Here is a 23,783-nt window from a genome sequence, read left to right on the forward strand (position 1 = left end):
ATTTTATACATTAATGCAAGGTTTTTGTAACTTTTTTATGTTAACTTTATAATCCTTTTTACACAAAAAAAAAATTTAAAACCATTTATTATAAATTAAAGATGTTAAAATTTCCAACTGATTTGACATGTTGTAAATTCTTAAAACTAACCAAATTTTTAAAAAAAAAAAAAGACAATATAAAAATTGTTTTTATATGTATAATTACAAAAATATTTTTGAATCATTAACTTTTTTTTTGTTAATTAGAATAAGATTTTTAACAGATGAAAGATATTTTATTTAAAAATAACAAATGTTTAGATTTGTTTTTTGTTGAAACACTCTTTATAATAAACTAAAATTGGAGAAACAAAGATTTTCATAACATAGTAAATATCAATTTATCAATTTTCTTTTTTCCATTGTACAAAATATATTTTCAGATATTATCTTGAATACAAATTTACTAGAAAATTTAAATGTGAGAAAAAAAATGTATATATTACCAGATGGTTGTAAAGCAAATGTTTGATTAATTGTGTAAAATATAAAATATAATATCACATCATTCAATGTAGATTGATAATCTACATCATTAAAAAGAATTATCTCCTTTCTCTTTGACCTATAAATTATGCCATTAAAGTTTGATCTTTTAAATATTTTAATTTAGATTTGTGCCTTGATGTTTCAATATCGTGCTCTTTTGTGCCTTTCTAATTTTATTTCCTCATTAAATATATATTTAAAATATAAAGACATGTTTACAATAATAAGGATAATGCCAATTTATGTGTTTTCAGAATAGCTTCTCTTTCATATCTTCTTTCTTTCTCTCTCTTTCTAACAATAAGATAAAACTTCTAGAAACTTTTAGCTATCATTAATTAGAAGTAGTTTCTCTTATTTTATTGTTATTGTAATTTTATTTTTCACTTTCGTACTAATATACTAAACAAGTGCATTATATTAATGATAGAAGAAATTTGTGATCAGTGAAGTTAATATTATTAACAATTATCATTTTCTTATTTCTTTTTATTTGTTAATAAGAAAAGCTTGTAAAATGAATATATTTAGAAAAGATTTATTTTATGAAAGCTCCTCCTATTTTGTTGATATATAAAGAAAATAAATATGCCTGCTAATCTCACATTAATAATATTTTGTATAGTTTACAATCTTATTCAAGATGGTTTCTATTCGTTTACTTATTGTTGCCGTTATTGGTATTGCTGTTGTAGCTGGAAATACTCTTCCATATGATCAAATTCCTGCTCAATTCAAAGGTAAAATTAATTTATTATTATAAATAATATTAAATTATTTTTATAGAATTTGTTCCTGATGAGGTAAAAGAATTTTACAAAGGAATAACTCAAGAAGATCGCGCTGTCCTTATAGAAATTGCCAAGAATCACGACAAATATACAAATGAAGAAGAAGCTATTGCTGCTCTTAAGGAAAAATCACCAGCTCTTGGAGAGAAGGCTGAAAGTCTTTACAACATGGTCAAGGAAAAAGTTAACTCTCTTACTGAAGAACCTAAAAAATTCGCAAAAGAATTAATCCAAGAGGCTCGTGCTCTTCGCCCAGTTCCAGGAGAGAAACCAGACTTGAATAAATTAAAGGAATTCGGAAGTAAATATATTGGAAAATACAAAGATCTCAGTGATGCTGCTAAGACTGAATTGAGACAAGTCTTCCCAAAAATGCATGCTCTTGCTGAAAATGAAAAATTCCAAAAATTGATCAAGGGATTCCTTAACATTGAAAACTAAACAACTTATACAATAACTATGAATTAAAAAAAGATAAAAATATATTTAATAATTTTAAAATATATAGATAATAATTATTAAATTTTCATTGTACTCTACCATGTCAATATAATTATTTTCTTATATCAAAAAGTTTTTAAGCAACTTTTAATATGTTATTAAAATATTTTTAAAATAAATTCATTTTTTAATTAATGTTTAATTTTATGAAATTTTTTTAAGAAAAAAAAATCATCTTATACTTTTAATTTTATTTCAATTAAACAAAATTATTATATAAAATAAAAAAATATCACAATTTAATAAAATTTGCCATAGTACATTCTTTTTACTTTTTATATTCTTATTTTAAAAAATTAATGCTACTATTTAAAAGTACAAAATTATGTATTTTAAAATGCCATTATTTTTCAATGCTTTAAAATATTACAATAAAATGAATATATATAAATTAAATGAATAAATAAAATGGCAACTTGAACCTCAGTAAAATATTTACTGTTTAAACATATAAAATCTTCAAAAGTATAATTTTTAATTATCGTTACCAAGAAAAAATAAAGTCATTATTTTTATTTTGATATAAAAGTTTAAAAAAATAGAGATTGGTTTAAATTTAGTTAATTAATTAGCTTATCATCTCAATTTTATGTTTATTATAATGATGTGATAAAAAAAAAGAAAGTTAATTTCAATAATAGTTATTCAAAACTTAAAATAATTTATAAATAAAAATACAAATTAAAGTTTTTAATAGTTAAACATTTATAAATAAACAAATTATTTTATACATAATATAATTAAAGATTACCATACTAAATAACTTAGTAAAATAATTTAAAATGATATTACAAAAAAAAAATAATTATTTAGATATCAAAAAGTTAAAAATAAATTTAAAGTTTAAAATAAAATTTTATACAACATTTTTTTTATCCAATATATTAAAATAAAAGTAAATTAAAAACCAAAAATAAAGAAAATAAATGATATTTACATATATATAAGATCTTTCAAAATAAAGTATTTATATAATTTTTCTATCTATCCAAATATTTCTTTAGTTATTTTATAAAAGTTACTTAAAAATAAAGTTTACTAACCATATTTCAATTTGTAAAAATTTAAAAAAAAAGTTATTTAAAAAAGGAAATTTATAAAAAAGAGGACAAATGTTATATAAAATGTTTGTCTATTGTTCTATTAAAATTTTTCAAAAATGAATAAAAGTTTAACTAAAACTTTAAAAATTGTTATGATTTTTTTTTTACTTTTTAATTTTTTTTTTTTGATTTTGGTATTATAAATTTATTAGATGTTGGTATATTAATTTATTTTATATTTTAATTATTAGGAAAATAAACAAATTATTTTAAAAGATATATAACTTTATTATAATATTTTTTAAATATATTTTATTTATTTATGAATTGAATTTTGTACATAATTTTATAATAATATTTATGTATTTTAGTTTCAGTATGAATATTGCTACATTAACAAGTATTGTAATAATTGTACTAATTGTTGGTATAATTCTTGGAAGTGTTATATATGTTAAACACCAAAAATACAATAATGAAAAAAATTTATCAAAGATAAATTAATTGTTATTTTAGTCAACAAATTATAATATTCAAACTTAAACTTTATGATAAAAATTTATTTTTTGTATAGTATAAACAAAAAAGTTTTAGTAATATGTTGAAATTTAGAATTTGTTAATTCATTGTAATTTTTTATATCTTGAATAAATATGAAATATAAATTTATACGCTTAAACTTATTTGAATAAATTTGTATTTTTTTATTTTTTTAATGAAAATTTAATTTTTAATATTTATTTGCTTTTTAAAAAGAAATTTTATAAAATTAATTACATAAATAATTTATTTATTTAAAAATAATTTTACAACATTGTACTTGTTTTTATTTCTTGCCTAGAAACTACTTTTTTATAGCTTTTTTTAAAATAAATTTCTTCACAAAAAAAAATTATCAAAATAGATTTTAAAATATGTTTTTTTTTTTTATTGAAATTAAGAAATAGAGATAAAGAATAATTAGAAATTTAAACCTTTAAGTAATGAAAATTTAGTATATATCACAGTTATAAAATCTTAAAATGTTGAATCTTTTAATACAAAAAAAAAATAATTTTGTTACACATAACTTTACATGAGATAATTAATTGAAGTGTCATGTAAAAGATTGTGATTATATGAAAAAAAATGTGTAATCAATAATTTTTATTAATTTCTTTTCTTTTATAATCTACATTTAAAGATAATATATTTATAATTTGTTTTTTTATATATTATAGTATAAAATAAATATTTAATACTTGAACGGAAGTAAAAAAGTTTTTATTTGCTAAATTAAAATTTTCAAGTTTAAAAAAATGATAGTAATTTTATTAATAGAAAAAAATGATTTACTGATCTAAAAAAATTATCAACATTTTAAAACATAATTTATATTATGAACATCCATTTTTTTAGTTATAATTATAATAATTAAATCTTATTTTTTTTTAAATAGTTTATTAAACTTATCTATTAAATGAACATATAAATTATTATAACATAAATTATATCTCATAAATGGATTTTCCAAAATATTAATTATATCAACATCAAGGAATTATTTTAACCGCAATTAAGGTAATTAATCACTTGAACATCACATGGTTATACTTCTGTGCTCATTCGGTTACACTATTTACCAAATAAATAACCAAATTTAATAAATAAAAGATTAATTATTAAAATTAGTGCTTTATTTTACAATTAAAGAAAAAAAAATGTTGAAAGTTATCTTTTTAATATCAAAATAGTTGTTACCAAAAGTTGGGCTTGATTATAATATAAAATATTTCTTTTTTTATTATTTTTACCAGTCTTATTTTTATAACATGTAATTAGAATTTACTTTTATTTGTCTAAAAAGATAAAATGTCATTTCACAAAAAATATTTTTATGTTGTATTTATTATAATAATTATTATTGGTGTTATTTTGTCATTGGCTGTCTATGATATCAATATCAATGAGGAACTTAGTGAAAAAATAAAAGAAGAATTGACATGTAAGTAATTTTTTATTTTTATAAAGAATTTTATATAAATTTTTTTTTAAGGGTACACACCAAAAGAATTAGTTCAATTTGATGATAGTTTAACAGAAGAAGAAACAATAATACTTAATGAATATTCTGAAGGTCTTTATAAAAATGACAGTAAAAGACATGAAAATGACATATTAAAAGATGCTTCCCCAATCTTATATAATAAATTAATAAATCTTTTTAATCAATTAAAAGAAAAACGTGAAAATTTATCAGAAGAAGGAAAAAACTTTTATATATCAATGTGTAGAGAAGGACATTTTTTGGCTAAAAATAAAAATAAAATATCAAGTTATAAATTAATTATAAAATATTTACGTATATTGACGACATCTTTTAATAAATTATCAGAAGATACTAAAGATGAATTGACAGCATCATTTCCTACTATTAAAGCGTTAACAGAAACTAACTCATATGGAATGGAATTTAATCAATTTTTAAAAAATGAAAAATTTTTATATTCAATTATGAGGATTCTTAAAGTTCTCCAACTAATAATTTTATATTAATTATTATTATTATTATTATTAATCTAAATATATGTCTTTTCAATTAAGTGACGAAGAGATTCTTCTTGAATTTCTAATATCATTGTAAATAAATATTAATTAAAAATATTAAATTACCAAATAAAAATTTTTTTGTATATAATATATATATATAATAATTCAAACAAGACATATATAATTGTTTATTTTAAAAAATCTATATATATCAATTTTTTTTATTGTTTATACAATAAATGAAAGTAGAATGTTAAAACACTTTAACATTATACTATTTAATAATAATAATATTTATTTATAAAAAAATTTTTAAAAAAATATTAAAAAAGATGTCATATAAAATAATGTTCAATGATTCCTTTTTTTTAAATTACAATTATCTAAGTAATTTTTTTTTTATATTTCACCAATGAAATATATAATAAATATCAAAGTAGTTAACTAGTATTCTAAAAAAATTACATCAATTTTATTATTGTTGTTTTATATAAAATTATAATCTAAAGAATACAAAATATTTATAGTAAAAAAGATAATTTTGTAAAAAATGTCAAATGAAGCATGATATAATGAGAAAATAAGAAAATATTTATTTAATCAAATAGAGTGACATGATAAATTTTTAAACTTATAATAATATAATTATTATCAATAGATATTTTTTTTAATTATAAAGTTTTAAAGTAAAGATTAAAAAATTTTATTATTATATCTATGTTTCTGGTATACTTTTTTCTTTTAATTTCATTAAAAATAGCCATTTACAAAGAAAAGGTAATCGTTAATTCAAAAAAGTTTTTTAATATATTTTAATTTGGACAAGATTATACTATTTAAACAAGATATTTTAAAATTACCCAAAAGGCCATCCATATATAAAGTAATTAAGAAAACTTTTATATTATCGTCTTTTTATTATAATGGAAGAATTTTAATCTATTTTATTTTTTATTTATTAAAAAGTCATTATCAAATTACCAGTAGACATGTATTATAACTTATCTATCTACATATTTATATAATTTATTTAATGCACACCTTTTGATTATATAATAATAATTTTTTCTATATATATATATATATGTATGATGACGAATATATATATATATATTTTAGAAGTGAAAAAAAAAATTTAAAATAGTAAAAAAGGAAAAAAAATTAGTAGGTTTGGTGAGTAAAAAATTTATTATTTACAATAAAAATTTTATCTAAAACTTGTTGCTACAATTATTCTTTATATTACATATTATGATTATTATATTTTTATTTATTCTTATATTTCCTCTAAATTTAATTGTTAGTAAGAAAATTGAAGATAATGAAATTAAAAATATGCTCATTAGTTAGTTATCATTTGATTTTATTCAAAAAAAAAAACTTTATTTGGTTTATTTTTAGGTTTATTACCAAATGAATTGATTGAATTTTATGAAAATTTAACTGTACGTGAAAAAAAATTATTAGATAGAATGTCTGAAAAAAGAGAAAAATATATGCAAGATTATGAGACAAGTCAAATATTTCAATCAGTTTATCCAAAATTATTAGAAAAAATTGTTAATATTTATGGTATTATGAGAGAAAAAATTAAAAAATTACCCGAAGAACCAAGAGTATTCTTTTATCAGATGATGGAGATAAGTAAAGATATGAGACTTGGTGAAAATGGAAAATATGAAGATATAAAAAGATATGTGACAGTATTTTCAACAAAATTTAAGAATTTATCATCATATGCCCAGGAAACATTAATAAAAGAGTATCCATTAATAAAAATTTTATCAACAAAAGACTATTTTAATGAAATTATTAATAATTGGTTAAAAGAAAAAGAAAATTTATTAAAGTTTAAACGTGTTCTAAGATTTCTATTTTTAATATCATAATCTAATAATATAATATATATATATTTATAAAAAAAAAAACATTTTTTTTTTCTATTTTATATTTTTATAAATATCAATCAATCATTATCTCTTTAGACTTTCATACCATATTGTTTTATAAAATAGTTTATAAATTTTATAAACATATATTTTAACTTTGCTTTTGTTTAAAATTTCTAAACTTACATACATAAAGTATAACAATTTTTTTTTTGTCAAAGAAATAAATACATAAATTTTTAGTTCAGATATTTATTTTATTCTTTTTCTTGGTAATAGAGTTTAAAAAAATTAGAATACTTTATGTTTAATAAATATATTTATAGATAATATACATCATTTGTTTCTTTCTGACATTGTAAAAATTAAAATATATATCTTTTGACAAAGATTGATTATTATAAGCTAATGTATATCATATTATGTTTAAAATATATTTAAAGAAAAGTAATAAAAAAAAAAAAAATCTTTACGCCATCACATTATCCTATTATTACTTAGATTAATTATTCACTCAATTTTTATTTTAAAATATAATCTTAAAACATTATTAATGAGTGCAAAGTTAAATCTTAAAATAATAATTGTGTTATCTCAAGTTACTCTATCATCATCAACTTAAAAATTATCTCACTCTGAAAGGTTAATATTCATATAATGACAAAATAACTTTAAATATTACTTAACAACTGTGATATATTTTAATACACAAATGTAAACACGATAGATATTTTAAAATTTTTTTGCATATGCAATCATTTTCTTATCATTTTTTAACTTTAAATATTATTTGAATAAAAAAATTGCAATTCAAAGAAGTGATCCTTTGGCAATGTGTTAATTAATCAAGAAGATTTTGATAAATAAACAAAATAAAAACAAATTTTTTTACATGTTTACTTAGAAAATATGAATTTTTCCACCCAAATATTTTTGCTTAAAAGTATTAAAAAACAAAAAATATAATATCTTATTAACTTTTATTATTTTTAAAAATTTCATCTTTAAAAATTCTTTTTTTGTCTTTTTTAATTAGGTAAAAAAAATTTTTCTTTTTAATATTTCTTTAAAATGCATTTTTATCAAATTTTTATTTTTGTTACATTGTTAACATTATCCTTAACAAGATGTAGTGTATTTCCTTATGAAGAAATGCCATCAGAATTTAGAGGTAAATATTATAATAATATATAAATGATATTTTTTTTTAATTTTAAAAATATTATTTAGAATTGATTCCAAAAGATTTATATGACATTTATTTTAATTTAACAACTGAAGATCGTATTGTAATCCTTCAAACAGTACTTGAAAAAAATCGTCTTTCAACATTTGACAAAGTTGTATCTTTTATTAAAAGGAGAAGACCAATATTTGGTAAAAATTTAGAAGAATATGTTAGAAAATTAACTAGATCAATTAAAAATTTATCCAATGAATCAAAAATATTTTTAAAACAATTTTCTCAACAATTTCTTGATATTATTCCAGACAGAGAGGAAGCCATCAATTTTGATAGATATAAAAGTTTTCAAAATAAGTTTACAAAAAAGTTTAATTCATTAAATAATCATTCAAAACAAGAAATAATAAAAACTGTACCAATGATTCAACTTGTTATAGATAAAGATGCTTTAAGTAAAATGATCAATTTATTAATCGTTGATAATTAAAAGTTAAAAATATCAATTACTATTTCTCTATTTGTTTAATAAGTTTTATTATTTATAAATAATTAAACTATTAATCTTTTTTAAATATAAATATTTAAAAATATGTTTATATAATTCTTATATAAGTTTATAATATGAAGTATCATGTTAAATTTTCAAGTAACTAAGTAACCACAAAGTATAATAAATTATCATTTTCAGTATTGTTTATTATTATTAAATTACTTTAATAATAATAAAATTTATACCACCTGTTCTTGAACTTAGGTTATAGTTCATTTTCTTAAAATAATATAATAAATTATAAAATTTTATTTCTATTAATCATCAAATATTTTGCTTTAAATTACACATTATCTTTATTAAAAATTTTAAAACAAATTTAACAAATATTTAAGAAATTAATATAAATTGTGCTTTCTTAATATAATAAATAATGGAACCAACTGTTTCTTGTATAAAATTATATTTTAACAATTTAATAATGTTTCTTGGATAGGCGTAATTTTTAAAATAATACATTGAGAAAAATTGATATCATAATTTATGTATAAATTGCTTACCTTTTTCTCTCTATCATCTCTTTATTATGTATAATAGATTTAAACAAAATAATTTAGAAGTACAACAAAATTATAAAATATTATCTTACAATTTCTTGTCTTCTGTTTTTACATTTAACTCTCTAAATATCAAAATTTATATACAAATAATTCTTTTTTATTATTCCCAATTTTACAATTCTTCTTTATTGTATACATCATCCTTTGTTTCTCCAACCTAACTCCTCCTCAAAAAATTTATATATAATGAAGATAATTTTCATTTTATAATACGTCTTCCTATTATCAACTAATAACTACTTTATTAGTAATATTATTTGGCTGAATAATGGTTTCTTACAAAACTCTCATCTGCTTAACTGTTTTTGCCGTTAGCTTTGCTACAGCATATGTTCTTCCAAACTATGATGCTATTCCAGAACAATTTAGAGATGTTATCCCAGAAGAAGTTAAAAACTTTTATACATCACTTACTGAAGAGGACAAAGCTGTTATTGTTGACTGGGCCAAAGGACATGAAGGATATGCTACTGAAGATGAAGCTTTACAAGCATTAAAAGGAAAAAGTGAAAATTTATATGAAAAAGCAATGGCAGCCAAAGATCTCCTTCTTTCAAGAATTAATGCTCTCAAACCAGAAGCCAAGGAGTTCCTTACATCAACCTATGAAACTCTTAAATCTCTTCGTCCAGCTACCGGAACCAAGCCAGATATTGCTCTCATCAAGAAAACTGCTATGAGTGTTTATGAAAAATTCAATGCTCTTTCTGAGGAAGCAAAAGAAGACCTTAAAACTCAATTCCCAAAAACAGCTGCTATACTTCAAAATGAAAAAATTCAAAAGCTTGCTAAGGGATTCATTGAATCAAATTAAGTAATGTTAACAAAATTTGTTTAAATTTTATCTGTGTTGTTAAAGATTCAATTAGAGTTTTTTTAACACATATTGATACAGTTGATTCATTTCTTTTTTATACTTTTTTCAATAAAAGTTTCAAATATTTTTATTAAAAATCATTTTATTAAGTAATTTTTTTTTATTTTATATCTTTAAAATAATTATAAAAAAAAGATTTTTTTTGTATTTAAAAAAAAATTATGAGTATAACAAAGAATCTTAGTTTTTATCAAAACTGGAAATATCTCAAAAAATTTCTGAACCATAAAATTGTTTAGACAAAATATTGTAAAGAATAAATTGTTGTATCAAGAAGTTCTCTTAAAACAAAGTTTATATTTCCACCATAAATATAAAAACATCTAAAATAATTTTTGAAAATTTATAAATAAATATAATCTATTTTAAGTTTGTTAAATGATTTTTAAAAATAATTATTTGAAAGTCACTAGATTTTTGTAGTAAAAATTAACAATATATTTTTTAATTCCAATGTAGTGAAACTTCATCAATTTCAACAATATAAAAAATAAGTAAATTTCTTCAAAAAATTATATTTGAAAAATAATTCAGGAAAATGTTTGATAAGATTTTTAAAAACATTATGTCAAAACTTCGTGATAACCATAAATTAAAAATTTTTTTTGATAAAAAAAAGTATTAAAATAGATTGAAAAAGATTGCAAAAACAAAAATGTTTATAATAAATGATACAATTCAATTTTTAAATTTTTGAAATTAAGAAATACTTAATTTTCATTAAACTTAATAAAAAAAATTGTGAAATAAAATTCTTGAAAAAATAAAATAAAGCAATATATGAGATAAATTAAAAAATGGTTTAGTGTTTAATTGAAAAAAAAATGTTTCTCTGAAAGTTAGATTTTTACATGAAATCAAAAAAAAAATTTTTTTCAATAAATACTATGAACAAGTTATTTTTTACAGAGAAGAAAGAAAACTTCAAAGTACAGTATACCAAATATATAGAATATAACATTCTTCATAAATTTATAAGTAAATTTTTCTAAATAAAAAAGTTTTTTATTTTCATCAACTATTATATTTATCTTAAATCACTCCACATAAATAACTATTTAAAGAAACATAGATTATTATCAAAAGTTAATTTTTACTCAAACAGATCAGCAACAAAATTTGGATAAATTTAAACATTCTTTTGTTAATAAAAATGCTATAATTTTTAATTATAATTTAAATGTTCATAAATTATTTTATAATGTTAAAAGTTATTTATTTGTTGATAAAAAAGTAAATTTTTATTTAATATCTTAAATAATAAAAATTTAAAAATGTGTTTACAATAAAAAAGAGTATATATAAAAATTGTAAAAAAAATACATTATTTGAAAAAAAAGCCCATATTCTGAAAATGATAAATTTGAAAATTTTTTTTCTATATTCAGTAATTTACATATTATGTATATTTGTAAGTTGATGATAAATTGATAACATAAAATATTAATTTAGTTTTCTATAATTAATTCAACAAACTTTAGTTCAAATGAAGAGTATATAAAAAAAAGAAATGTAAAAAGATCAATAGAAGAAATAAATAATTTGAAATATGATAATGAAATATTAGATAATTTATTAACAAACAATAGAAAAAAAAGAAACTTAAAAATAAAAGTAGGAAAACATAAATGGACTTCACCAATAAATTTATATTTTTTTTACCCATTAAAAAATTATATGGTAAAAAAAGCAACAAATATTCTTGAAAAATCAACATGTTTAAGGTTTAGATATGTAAACAATTTTAATCATTTTAAAGAAGGTATTCAACTTGTTGCCTCATATGACTGTAATAGCCCCTTAGGAAAAATTTTCGAAAAGGGTTGGCAAAAAATTGATATTGGAATTGAATGTAATAGTGTTGGAGGAATTTTACAAATGCTATTGCGTACATTGGGAGTAATTTATGAACATAATCGGGTTGATAGAAATTTTTATGTAAAAATCTTTCAGGAAAATGTACATTTGACTGATAAAAAAAAATTTAGAATATCCAGAACTACTGCAATTGACAATTTTCATTTACCTTATGAATATGGATCATTAATGCATTTTGGAATGTACAACTATAGTGATAATAAATTAAAAACATTGATTGTTAAAATCCCTTTGTATGAAAATACCATAGGACAACAGGAAGAACTTACTTTTAATGATATCAAAACATTAAATTTGTATTATTGTTCCAATATATGTAAAATTAAAATCAGATGTAAAAATCATGGATATCAAAATCCAAATAATTGTAATAGATGTATATGTATTGATGGATTTGAGGGTGATCAATGTGAATATTACAAATTATTAAGAGGATGTGGTCCGAATTCAATGAGAATTACCCGTCGACCTTCATTTCTCAGAATATTTGGAAAAAAAAGTTGTTTTTTTCATTTGAGAGCAAATAAAGTTAAAAAAATTAAAATCACTATTTTAAAAATGCAAATGAAATCTACATATTTTTTAACATGTTTACCAAGTAACTCAATTGAAATTAAATATTGGAAAGATAAAAGTGTAACGGGTGCAAGATTTTGCCACCAAAGGTTTCCTAAAATTATTATATCATCAAATAATTATGTCATTCTACATTATAATAGTAATGATCCTACTAACTATGTTTACATGTATTTTAAAGATACATCTTAAAAAAAATGAAACATTACAAATTTGAATTGTAAGCAAATTATTTTTTTTAACAAAATTTTCCAAGAATAACAAGTTTAAAAGATATGACGATAAAAATTTACAAACATAAATTTAATACTAATTTACTAATTAAATTTTTATAAAGTAAAGTAAAAATTAAAATATTTAAAAAAAAAACTCAGAAATTTATTTTTTATAGTAAAAGTTATATAATTTATTTAGCATACATTTGAATAAAAAAATTTTAAAATCATAATATCAATCTTGACAGTGATTAAATTTTTTGTTTACATAATGTATTTGCAGTATATTTCCAATTTTTTTAAATTTATTTTTATTTATTTTAAATATGTTAGTTTATAATTATAATACAATATTAAAAAAAATAGTAAAAAGTTTTTAATAAAAATATTATTTTCAATTAAATTTTTAATATGAAGTATTTTAAAAAAATATTAATATTTTCTTTTAAAATTAAGTTATTTACAAACTGTTTTTGACAAGATACGAAAAAAATTTTGAAAGTTTAAAATAGTAGAAATTAAACTAATAAAATTTTTTATACATCAACATTTAAATTTTTTTTATTTATATTTTATGATTATCAAATTTATTTAAAGTAACATACTTTATTAAATATATATTTCTTCAAACAAAGCAGTATCAAAATTTAAATATATTAAACATTTTTTTGTTTAAAATAATATTAAAATTTAAAATTATATTTTTGTTGTATATAACATATTTTAATATTTAACCTAATATATTTGTTGTTAAAAAATAAAAGTTTTGTTTAGTATCTAAAATAATAAAAAATTTAAAATGTATTTACAATAAGAAAAATTTATATAAAAAAAAGTGAAAGTCATACATCAGTTGAAAAAATCTACTTTTTAGTAATGATATATTTAAAAAAATTTTTTCTATGTCTAGTAATTTACATATTGTGTGTATCTGTAAGTTTATGATAAATTGATAATATAATATATTTATTTAGTCTTATATAATCAGTTCGACTAACTTTAGTTCTAATGAAAAGATTATAGAAAAAAGAAATGTAAAAAGATCAATAAAAGAAATAAATAATTTTAAATATGATAAAGAAATAATAGATAATTTATCAACAAATATAAGGAAAAAAAGAAACATAATAAAATCACAATTTAAATGGACTTCACCAATAATTTATAATGTTCATTTTAAATTAAATTACGAATTAATTAAAACTGCTATAACTGCAATTGCAAGATTTACATGTTTAAGATTCTTAGATCGAAGACATGTTTGTCGTTCTCAAACTGGAATAAATTTTATTGATTCAAAAAAATGTTTTGCTGATTTAGGAAAACTGTCTAGAAAAGGTTGGCAAAATATATATATTGGAAAAGAATGTAATACGCTTGGAGGAGTAGTACGTTTAATATTACGTACATTAGGAGTAATTTATGAACATAATCGGGTTGATAGAAATCTTTTTATTAAAGTATATGAACAAAATATTGATGAAACAAGTAAAAAATATTTTCAAAAACATTTAGGACCTGAAATTGAACATTTATTTGTATCCTATAATTATGGATCTTTAATGCATTTTGGAATGTATGAATACAGTAAAAATGGATTTAAAACATTAGCTCCAAGAGATCATTTTTATGTAAATACCGTAGGGCAACAAGATTCTCTTACTTTTAGTGATGCAAAAAATATAAATTTGCATTATTGCTTCCCAAAATGTTATGAACCAATTGTGTGTGAAAATTTTGGATATCAAGCTCCTAAAAGTTGTGATAAATGTGTTTGTATTCCAGGGTATGAAGGTGATAGATGTGAAAAATATACACAATCATTAGAAATGTGTGGATCAGAAATAATGATAGCTAAAGATAAACCTGAATATTACAGAATAACTGGAAAAAAGTATTGTATTTATCATTTAAAATCAAGAAGTAAAAAAAAAATACAACTTGTAATTTTAAAAATAAGTATGGATCCAAATTATTCTTCAACATGTTCAATAAATAATGCACTTGAAGTAAAATATTGGATAGATAAAACTGTATCAGGTGCAAGATTTTGCTACCAGAAGTTCCCTAAAGTTATTAAATCACACGATAATTATATAATTTTACAATACAAAAGCATTGATCCTAGAAGCTATGTTTATTTCTATTACAAAGAGATTCCTTAAACAAAAATAGCTATAGCATAATCAAAATAGATTAAATATTGAATTATTAAAAAATACGCGAGAAATAATTTTATATTAATTTAATTATTATTTTTTATTCAAATTTTACAAAGTAAGTAAAAATTGATACATTAAAAAAAATAATACCAGTTAATGTTAGCATCTAATAAACAAATATTTAGTAAAAATTATCAAAAATTAATTCTGTTTATAGATATTTCCATAAATAATTAAACGTGCATTAACATAAATAACTTTTTTTTTAATAATTTTATTAATCTTGAAATATTATAATAATTTTTTTTGTTGATTTTCAATGTGTTACTTTATACTAGTAATATTTTTTTAATTTTCAAAGAAAGTAATTAAATTAATTTTTAATTTTTATAAAAAACGCAAATTGATAAAAAACAATGTGATTCAACATCAAAATACATAGTTAATAAAAAACTTTGATTAACAAAAATTAGATTTTTAAATGAATCTTAAAACATAAAGTAATTCTACAAAAAGTTAAACACAACTTTAAAAAAGAAGTTATTAACATGCGATTTTAAAAAAAAATGAAAAAAGATTTAGCATCTAAAAAACTAAAAATTTAAAAAATTATATTCTTTATGTATCTTTAAATAATTTAATAAATTAAAACATTTTTTATTTATATTTTACGACTATCATATTTATCTTAAATTACTACACTTTAATGGATATTTAAATAAAAACAATTAAATCATAAAGTTAATATTTGATCAAACGAATCAATATGATTATTTTAATATACTTAAACATTGCTATAATTAAAAAATGTTGAAGATTACATTTTAATTTGATACTATATAAATTAAAAATGTTTAAAAAAATTAAAATTCTATTTAGTTTTTGTTAAAAATAATTTTTAAAAGAACAAATAATAAAATATAATTAAAAATTTAGCATAAAATTTTTGTAGAAATAAAAAAATTTATATAAAATCAGTCAAAATCATGCATTTTTTGAAAAAGTCCATTTTCTAAAAATGATTAATATAAAAATTGTATTTTTATATTCGATATTTTATATACTATATATATTTGTAAGTTAATGATAAATTGATAACGTAAAAAAAAATTTTTAGCCTTATATAGTTACTACAGCCAATTTTAGTTCAAATGAAGTGTATATAAAAAAAAGAAACATAAAAAGATCAATAGAAGAAATAAATAATTTTAAATATGATAATGAAATAATAGATAATTTATCAATAAATAATAGAAAAAAAAGAAGTATAAGAATAAGATTGGGAAAATATAGATGGACTACATTAATAGATTATTATGTTTATTTTCCTTTAAATGTATTTTCGATAAGAAGAGCTTTAAAGATTTTAGAAACTGCAACATGTTTAAGATTTAAAGAAGAACATAGCATAAAAAATTGTAGGTCAGGTTTACGATTTTCTGCTTCAAGTTTTTATGATAGTCACTTAGGAAGACAAACTGCAAACAGCTATCAAAATATAGAAATTGTAAAAGAGTATTTTAATGAAGGAATGATTTTACGAATGGTATTACGTGCATTAGGAGTAATTTATGAACATACTCGAGTTGATAGAAATTATTATGTAAAAGTTGTTGAAGAAAATATTAAGCCATTTGCTAAAAAATATTTTGAAATATACAAAAAACATGTATTTACTCATTGTATTATTCCTTATGAATATGGATCTTTAATGCATTTTGGAATGTATAATTTTAGTAGAAATGGTGGTAAAACATTAATTCCAAGAGATCGTTTATATGAAAATACTATAGGACAAACTGATATGTTGACTTTTAACGATGTAAGAACATTAAACTGGTATTATTGTTCTGATGTGTGTAAAATTAAAATCAGATGTAAAAATCATGGATATCAAAATCCTAATGATTGTAGTAGATGTATATGTATTGAAGGATTTGTAGGTGATCATTGTGAAAAATTTGCAAGAACACGACCATATTGTAAAACAAGTGAAATTTTCGTAACAAATGAACTTGTATTTTTTAATATAAGTGGAGTGAAAAATTGTGTATATCATGTAATGACAAATAGCTTTAGTAAAATTAAAATTATTCTTTTAAAAGTTAGAATAGATTTTTTATATCCAACAACGTGTTCAATTGGTAATACACTTGAAATAAAATTTTTGAGAGACAAAACTTTAGCAGGTGCAAGGTTTTGTCACCAGAAGTTTTCTAAATTTATTAAATCACAAAATAATTATGTTATTATACAATATAACAGTTATAATCCTAAAAGTTATGTTCACATGTATTTTAAAAGATCACATTAAACAAAAGTAAATCTTATTTATTTGAAATAAAAATGAATGAAACTTCTAGCCACAAAAGTTATTAAGAAAATCAATTTAAAAAGTTTTGAAGGAAAGAATTAACAAATTTATAGTACTTTGTTTATTTTTTTTTTAAATTTTTAAACGTTAAAATAAACGTTAATTTATTTTTAAAATAATAATATAAAATTGTCTTATTGAACAAAAATAAATGATACATTAAATTATATAAAAGAAAAGAAAATATTTTTTTTTAACATTTAATTTTTTTCAATTTATTTTTTGCCGTTCTTAAAGCATAAAAAAAATATTATTGTAGCATTTTTGGAAACTTTTTACAAATCCTTTTTTTGATTACGGTGGTAGAATTAAATATATAAACATATAGAAAAATAATATAAAAGTATATACTGTATATATATATATTCATAAGAATATTAATATGTACTAAAATTAATAACTTTTTTTTTAACTTTATCATTATTGATAATAAAAATTTAACTATTTTTATGTAGTTAGTCTCTAGTTGTTTGTTTATAAACTTTGTCTATTGTAAATGTCTTATGTTATAATTATAATTTATAAAAAAAATTATTGAAAACGATTTATTTTTCTTATTTTTTGATTACAACATAATTGTCTAAATTCTTCAAATTATACAAAAATAAGTAAGTAAAGCAAACATTATCATATTTATGAAATAATTAAAAATTAGTCAGCTTAAAATCGTATTATAAATTATATAAATTTATAGTAATATGATCACAAATTGAAAAAAAAATTTTACAACGTTGTTTTTTTTATTATAAATTTTTTTGTTCAACAAATAGTGTCAAATTTTACATTCTATCTTTAATCAAAAAAAGCGACATTAGCAAAAGCAATATCAAAATTTTTTTTACTGAATATAACATCATAATATATATTTTTGAAAAAAATTTGATTTTGAAAAATTGGTTTTTTTGACATGAGTTTCAAAAAGTAAATTACTTTTGTAAAAATACATATATCTTTTTTTTAAATAATATTATTAATAAGTGGTTTTCGATTTTAAAAAATAAAAGATATCCAAATACAATACACGAAAAACTAAGACAAAAATAATTTTTGTAAGTTTATATATAAATTTTTTTTATTTTATATATATTATATTTTTCTAAGAATACAAATATTTATTCTAACAGATATTTTCAACACCAAAAATTTTATATAATATTAACATTTATTAAAACGAATCATTATTAAAATTTAAATATATAAACATTTATTAATTGAAACAAAGTTAAAAATTTATTTTTTATATTGCATATAAATTATTATAATATTTAAATTAAATTATTGGTTGTTAAATAATAAAGTTTTATTTAGAATCCAAAATAACAGAAATTTAAAAATGTGTTTACAATAAAAAAGGAGTATATATAAAATCAGTTAAAATCATGCAATTATTGAAAAAAGCTTTTTTTCTAAACATGACATATTTAAAAAAATTATTTCTATATTCAGTATTTTATATATTATATATATTTGTAAGTTAATGATAAATTTATAATATAAAAAAAAATTTAGCCTCATATAATTTATTCAACAAATTTTAGTTTAAATGAAGAATATATACAAAAAATAAATGTTAAAAGATCAATAGAAGAAATAAATAATTTTAGATATGATAATGAAAAAATGGATGAAATATCTACAAATAATAGAAAAAAAAGAGATATGACAATTATACAATATAAATGGACTTCACCAATTTACTACCAAATTGGTTGCACATTAAATATTAAATTAATAAAAAAAGCAATAAATATTTTAGATAAATTAACATGTCTTAGATTTGTGCATGTAACCTCTTTAAACAGTGATTTTGAGGTATCAGATTTGTTGCTAGTTCCAAATGTTTTGCTTACTTAGGAAAAAAATTTAAAAAAGGTTGGCAAAAAATAGGTATTGGAATGGAATGTCATAATTTAGGAGGAATATTACGTATGATTTTACGTACATTAGGAATTATTTATCAACATTGTCGGTTTGATAGAAATTTATTTATAAAAGTATTTCCTGAAAATATTGCTGCAGAATATATGGAAGATTTTCAAATAATACCACAAGCCAAAATAAGTCGATTATTTTTACCTTATGAATATGGTTCTGTGATGCATTTTGGTACCCTTGAGGGTAGTAAAAATAGAGGTTATACATTGATGCCTAAAGATCATTTTTATGAAAATACTGTTGGACAACTGGATTATCCTACTTTTAATGATTTAAGAATTTTAAATTTTCATTATTGTGCTAATAAATGTAAAATAAGTATTAAATGTTCAAATCATGGATATCAAGATCCTAATGATTGTAGTAAGTGTATATGTATTGAGGGATATAAAGGTTCACATTGCGATTATTACACAAGAGCAAGTTTGTCATGTAAAGAAAAAGAATTAGAAGCTAAAGTAAAACCTTCATTTTTCAAAATAACTCAAAATAAACTTTGTTATTATCATTTAAGATCATACAATCATAAAAGAATAAAAATTGGAATTTTAAAAATAAATATGGGACCTAAGTATTCTAAACCGTGCTCTTTAAGTAATTCATTTGAAGTAAAATATTTGAAAGACAAATCTGTAGCAGGTGCAAGATTTTGTCACCAGAAATTTACAAGAATTATTTATTCTGAAAGCTATTATGTTATGTTAATTTATAAAAGTGAAAATCCCAAAAGCTATGTTTATTTATATTATAAAGAAATACCTTAAACAAAAATAGACATAGAATAAACAAAATAGATCCAATATTATGTATCAGAAATTTTAAGAATAACAATTTTAAATTAAGCTTAAAAAAGTTTAAATTTAAACACAATTTGCTTTTAATTTTTAATTTATTTTTCACAAAATAAAGTAAAAATTAATTTTTTTTAATAAATTTAAATATTAATAATTAACATTTAATATATAAATATATAGAAAATAAATGGTAAAAACTTAGAAAAAATAGTTTATTTTATAATAACAGTGCTTAAATAGTGATACTTACTTTAATCTAGTTTCATTAAAGTGTAATCTAAAAGTACCCACAATAGAATATTTTTTTAATTTTTATTGATATTTAAATCTTTAATTAAAATTATTATTAATTTTTACAAAAAAAGCCAATTTATTTAATAAAAACATCATAATATTAAATAACTTTTTTTCTAATCTTGAGTCTATTTTATAAAAAAAAAATTTTCAATTCAAATCCTTTTTTGATCATAATTAATGCGTCATTTCTAACTTTATAGTGTTCTATAAGTAAGTAAATATGCATAAAAAAATAAAACTTTTGTTACCAAAAGTTGCTTTTTTGAAATGAACTTAAAAATGAAGTGCTTATGTAAGAACATAATTACCTTTTTTTCAATAAGACTATTAATGAATAGATTTCACAGAAAAAATATTAAAGACTTTAAAGTATAGCATATTAAAAATTAAAAAAATAAAATATTTTATAAATTTACTTTTAAAATTATACAATTTTTTTTATTCATTCTTCATAAGTTCCATATTTTTCTTAAAATACTACTTTTTTTAATAGAAAGTTTGAATGTCATAAATTATTTAATGTTGTTAGTATTTTTTTTAATATATCTGTATTAAAATTTTACTACATAAAAAAAAATTTTTTGTTTAATATTATAAAAAGTTTACTACATATTGTTTTTGTATATAAATTATTATAATATTTAAATTAATTTTTTTATTGTTGAAAAGTAAAGTTTTATTTAGTATTGAAATTAATGAACTTTTTAAATTTATTTACAGTAAATAAAATTTTACTATGATGCTTTTGTTATAATAAAAAAATTTATATTAAAACAGTGAAAGCCATATATTGGTTGAAAAAGTCCTTTTTCAAAACATGATATATTTAAAAAAGTTATTTCTATATTCAGCATTTTATATATTATGTGTAATTGTAAGTTAATGATAAATTAATAACATAAAAAAACTTTTAGCCTTATATAATTAGTTCAACTAATTTTAGTTCAAATAATGAGTACATAAATAAAGGAAATATAAAAAGATCAATAGAAGAAATAAATAATTTTAAATATGATAATAAAATAACAAATAATTTATCGACAAATAATAGAAAAAAAAGAGAAATAATAAAATCACAATATAAATGGACTTCACCAATTTACTACCAAGTTGATGTCTCATTAAACTATAGATTTATAAAAAAAGCAATCAGAATTTTAGAAACATCAACATGTTTTAGATTTGTATATATTAGCCTTTCAAAAAATCATTTTTCAGGTATCAAATTTGTTAGTTCTTCCAAATGTTATGCTTACTTAGGAAAAAAATTTGAAAAAGGTTTACAAGTAATAGGTATTGGAAACGAATGTCTAAGTTTGGGAGGAATAACACATATGATTTTACGTACATTAGGAATTATTTATCAACATTGTCGGATTGATAGAGATGTATTTATAAAAGTATTTCCTGAAAATATTGCTGCAGAATATATGGAAGATTTTCAAATATTACCAAAATCTAAAATTAAACATTTATCTTTACCTTATGAATATGGTTCTGTAATGCATTTTGGAATGCAGACTGGTAGTAAAAATAGGGGTTATACATTGATGCCTAAAGATCATCTTTATGAAAATACTGTTGGACAACTGGATTATCCTACTTTTAATGATATAAAAGCTTTGAATTTGCATTATTGTTCCAAAATATGTAAATATACATTAATATGCAAAAATCATGGATATCAAGATCCTAATGATTGTGGTAAGTGTATATGTATTGATGGATTTGCAGGTGCGATTTGTGGATATATGGCAAAAAGAGTTATAATATGTGGGCAAAAAAAAATGATAGCTAGAGATAAACCAACATATCACAAAATAACTGGAAATAAGTATTGTGTTTATCATTTAAAATCAATAAATAGGAAAAAAATTCAACTTGTAATTTTAAAAATAAACATGGAACCTAAGTATTTTTTAAAATGTCAAATGAATAGGTCATTTGAAGTAAAATATTGGAAAGATAAATCTCTAACAGGTGCAAGATTTTGTCACCAGAAGTTCTCTAAAATTATTATATCACATAATAATTATATTATTTTACATTATAGAAGTAGTGATCCTAGAAACTATGTTTATTTTTATTATAAAGAGATACCTTAATTGAATAAAAATATAGTATACCAGTAATATATTAAATATCTAATTACAAAAAAATTTCAAGAAAAACATTTTTAAACTGTGCTAAAAAAAGTTTAAATTTTAATACAATTTGCTTTTTAATTTTTAATTTAATTTTAAAAAAAAAAAGCAAATATTAATTTAAATTTTACAAAATAAAAAAAAAAATTAATTTATTTTAATGAATTTCAATATTAATAATTAACTTTTAATATATAAATATGTCGAAAAAAGTTGTTTAAATTTAATTTGTGTATATTATAATATTAATAAAGTTTAAAATACAATTAGAAAAATGATAATATGGGAAATATCAACAATATAAAAATATACCTCCAACTTTTTTTAAATAATTTTATAAATATTTTTAATTGTACTTTATGATAATTTTTAGTTTTTTTTTATTTATTTTTGTTTATTTTAAATTGGTTATTTTATATTTTATAATACTTTTTTTATTTTTGAAGAAGTATTTAAAATCATTTTGAAGATTTGAAAATAATAAAATGTGATATAAAGTAAAATAAAACATTATAATAAATATTAAAAAAAAATTTTCATTAGCATAAGTCGGTTTTTGACATGAATCTAAAATATAAATGTTTTTATAAAAACATTAATATCTTTTTGCCAAAAAATCTAATAATAAAATGATTTCACAAAAAAAATGAAGACATAAAAGTGTAGCAAATTAAAATTTAAAAAAAGTATTTCTTTTTCACGACTTTTGTATTTGTCTTAAAATATTACATTTTTCTATTAGGTAGTCTAAACGTCATAAATTATTATATTAAGTTAATATTTTTTCAAAAAATTTGTATGTAAATTTTAACACAATTAAACACTGGTTTTTTTTATTATATTAAAAGTTATATATATACTTTTATTGTATATAAATTATTATAATAGTTTAATTTATTCATCCATTGCTAAAAAAGTAAAGGTAAATTTAGTATCGAAAATAATAATCTT

At 18.8% G+C, this 23,783-nt stretch overlaps 9 protein-coding genes across 9 annotated transcripts; all 9 read left to right on the forward strand.

Moving 5' to 3' along the window:
• Positions 1-1,174: 1,174 nt before the first annotated feature.
• Positions 1,175-1,763, forward strand: SRAE_2000289100 (Nematode fatty acid retinoid binding family-containing protein; the record flags this gene model as incomplete). The annotated part of the gene is made up of 2 exons (XM_024654013.1): positions 1,175-1,271; positions 1,318-1,763. 2 exons carry the CDS (start codon positions 1,175-1,177, stop codon positions 1,761-1,763), a joined length of 543 nt encoding a protein of 180 aa, XP_024507433.1.
• Positions 1,764-4,717: 2,954 nt separating this feature from the next.
• On the forward strand, positions 4,718-5,401 carry SRAE_2000289200 (Nematode fatty acid retinoid binding family-containing protein; the record flags this gene model as incomplete). The annotated part of the gene is made up of 2 exons (XM_024654014.1): positions 4,718-4,850; positions 4,902-5,401. The coding sequence occupies 2 exons, from the start codon at positions 4,718-4,720 to the stop codon at positions 5,399-5,401; spliced, it is 633 nt and encodes a 210-aa protein (XP_024507434.1).
• Positions 5,402-6,730: 1,329 nt separating this feature from the next.
• On the forward strand, positions 6,731-7,284 carry SRAE_2000289300 (Nematode fatty acid retinoid binding family-containing protein; the record flags this gene model as incomplete). The annotated part of the gene is made up of 2 exons (XM_024654015.1): positions 6,731-6,740; positions 6,797-7,284. 2 exons carry the CDS (start codon positions 6,731-6,733, stop codon positions 7,282-7,284), a joined length of 498 nt encoding a protein of 165 aa, XP_024507435.1.
• Positions 7,285-8,355: 1,071 nt separating this feature from the next.
• Positions 8,356-8,957, forward strand: SRAE_2000289400 (Nematode fatty acid retinoid binding family-containing protein; the record flags this gene model as incomplete). The annotated part of the gene is made up of 2 exons (XM_024654016.1): positions 8,356-8,455; positions 8,515-8,957. 2 exons carry the CDS (start codon positions 8,356-8,358, stop codon positions 8,955-8,957), a joined length of 543 nt encoding a protein of 180 aa, XP_024507436.1.
• An 891-nt stretch (positions 8,958-9,848) lies between these two features.
• On the forward strand, positions 9,849-10,394 carry SRAE_2000289500 (Nematode fatty acid retinoid binding family-containing protein; the record flags this gene model as incomplete). The annotated part of the gene is made up of 1 exon (XM_024654018.1): positions 9,849-10,394. The coding sequence occupies one exon, from the start codon at positions 9,849-9,851 to the stop codon at positions 10,392-10,394; it is 546 nt and encodes a 181-aa protein (XP_024507437.1).
• Positions 10,395-11,811: 1,417 nt separating this feature from the next.
• SRAE_2000289600 (Astacin-like metalloendopeptidase) lies at positions 11,812-13,103 on the forward strand (the record flags this gene model as incomplete). The annotated part of the gene is made up of 2 exons (XM_024654019.1): positions 11,812-11,868; positions 11,910-13,103. The coding sequence occupies 2 exons, from the start codon at positions 11,812-11,814 to the stop codon at positions 13,101-13,103; spliced, it is 1,251 nt and encodes a 416-aa protein (XP_024507438.1).
• Positions 13,104-14,002: 899 nt separating this feature from the next.
• SRAE_2000289700 (Astacin-like metalloendopeptidase) lies at positions 14,003-15,291 on the forward strand (the record flags this gene model as incomplete). Its single annotated transcript, XM_024654020.1, has 2 exons — positions 14,003-14,059; positions 14,101-15,291. The coding sequence occupies 2 exons, from the start codon at positions 14,003-14,005 to the stop codon at positions 15,289-15,291; spliced, it is 1,248 nt and encodes a 415-aa protein (XP_024507439.1).
• A 1,015-nt stretch (positions 15,292-16,306) lies between these two features.
• SRAE_2000289800 (Astacin-like metalloendopeptidase) lies at positions 16,307-17,602 on the forward strand (the record flags this gene model as incomplete). The annotated part of the gene is made up of 2 exons (XM_024654021.1): positions 16,307-16,363; positions 16,406-17,602. 2 exons carry the CDS (start codon positions 16,307-16,309, stop codon positions 17,600-17,602), a joined length of 1,254 nt encoding a protein of 417 aa, XP_024507440.1.
• A 3,903-nt stretch (positions 17,603-21,505) lies between these two features.
• SRAE_2000289900 (Astacin-like metalloendopeptidase) lies at positions 21,506-22,793 on the forward strand (the record flags this gene model as incomplete). Its single annotated transcript, XM_024654022.1, has 2 exons — positions 21,506-21,562; positions 21,603-22,793. 2 exons carry the CDS (start codon positions 21,506-21,508, stop codon positions 22,791-22,793), a joined length of 1,248 nt encoding a protein of 415 aa, XP_024507441.1.
• Between the last annotated feature and the right edge of the window lie 990 nt (positions 22,794-23,783).

Source organism: Strongyloides ratti (genome assembly GCF_001040885.1).
Source record: "Strongyloides ratti genome assembly S_ratti_ED321, chromosome : 2".
In the NCBI taxonomy this organism is placed as follows: domain Eukaryota; kingdom Metazoa; phylum Nematoda; class Chromadorea; order Rhabditida; family Strongyloididae; genus Strongyloides; species Strongyloides ratti.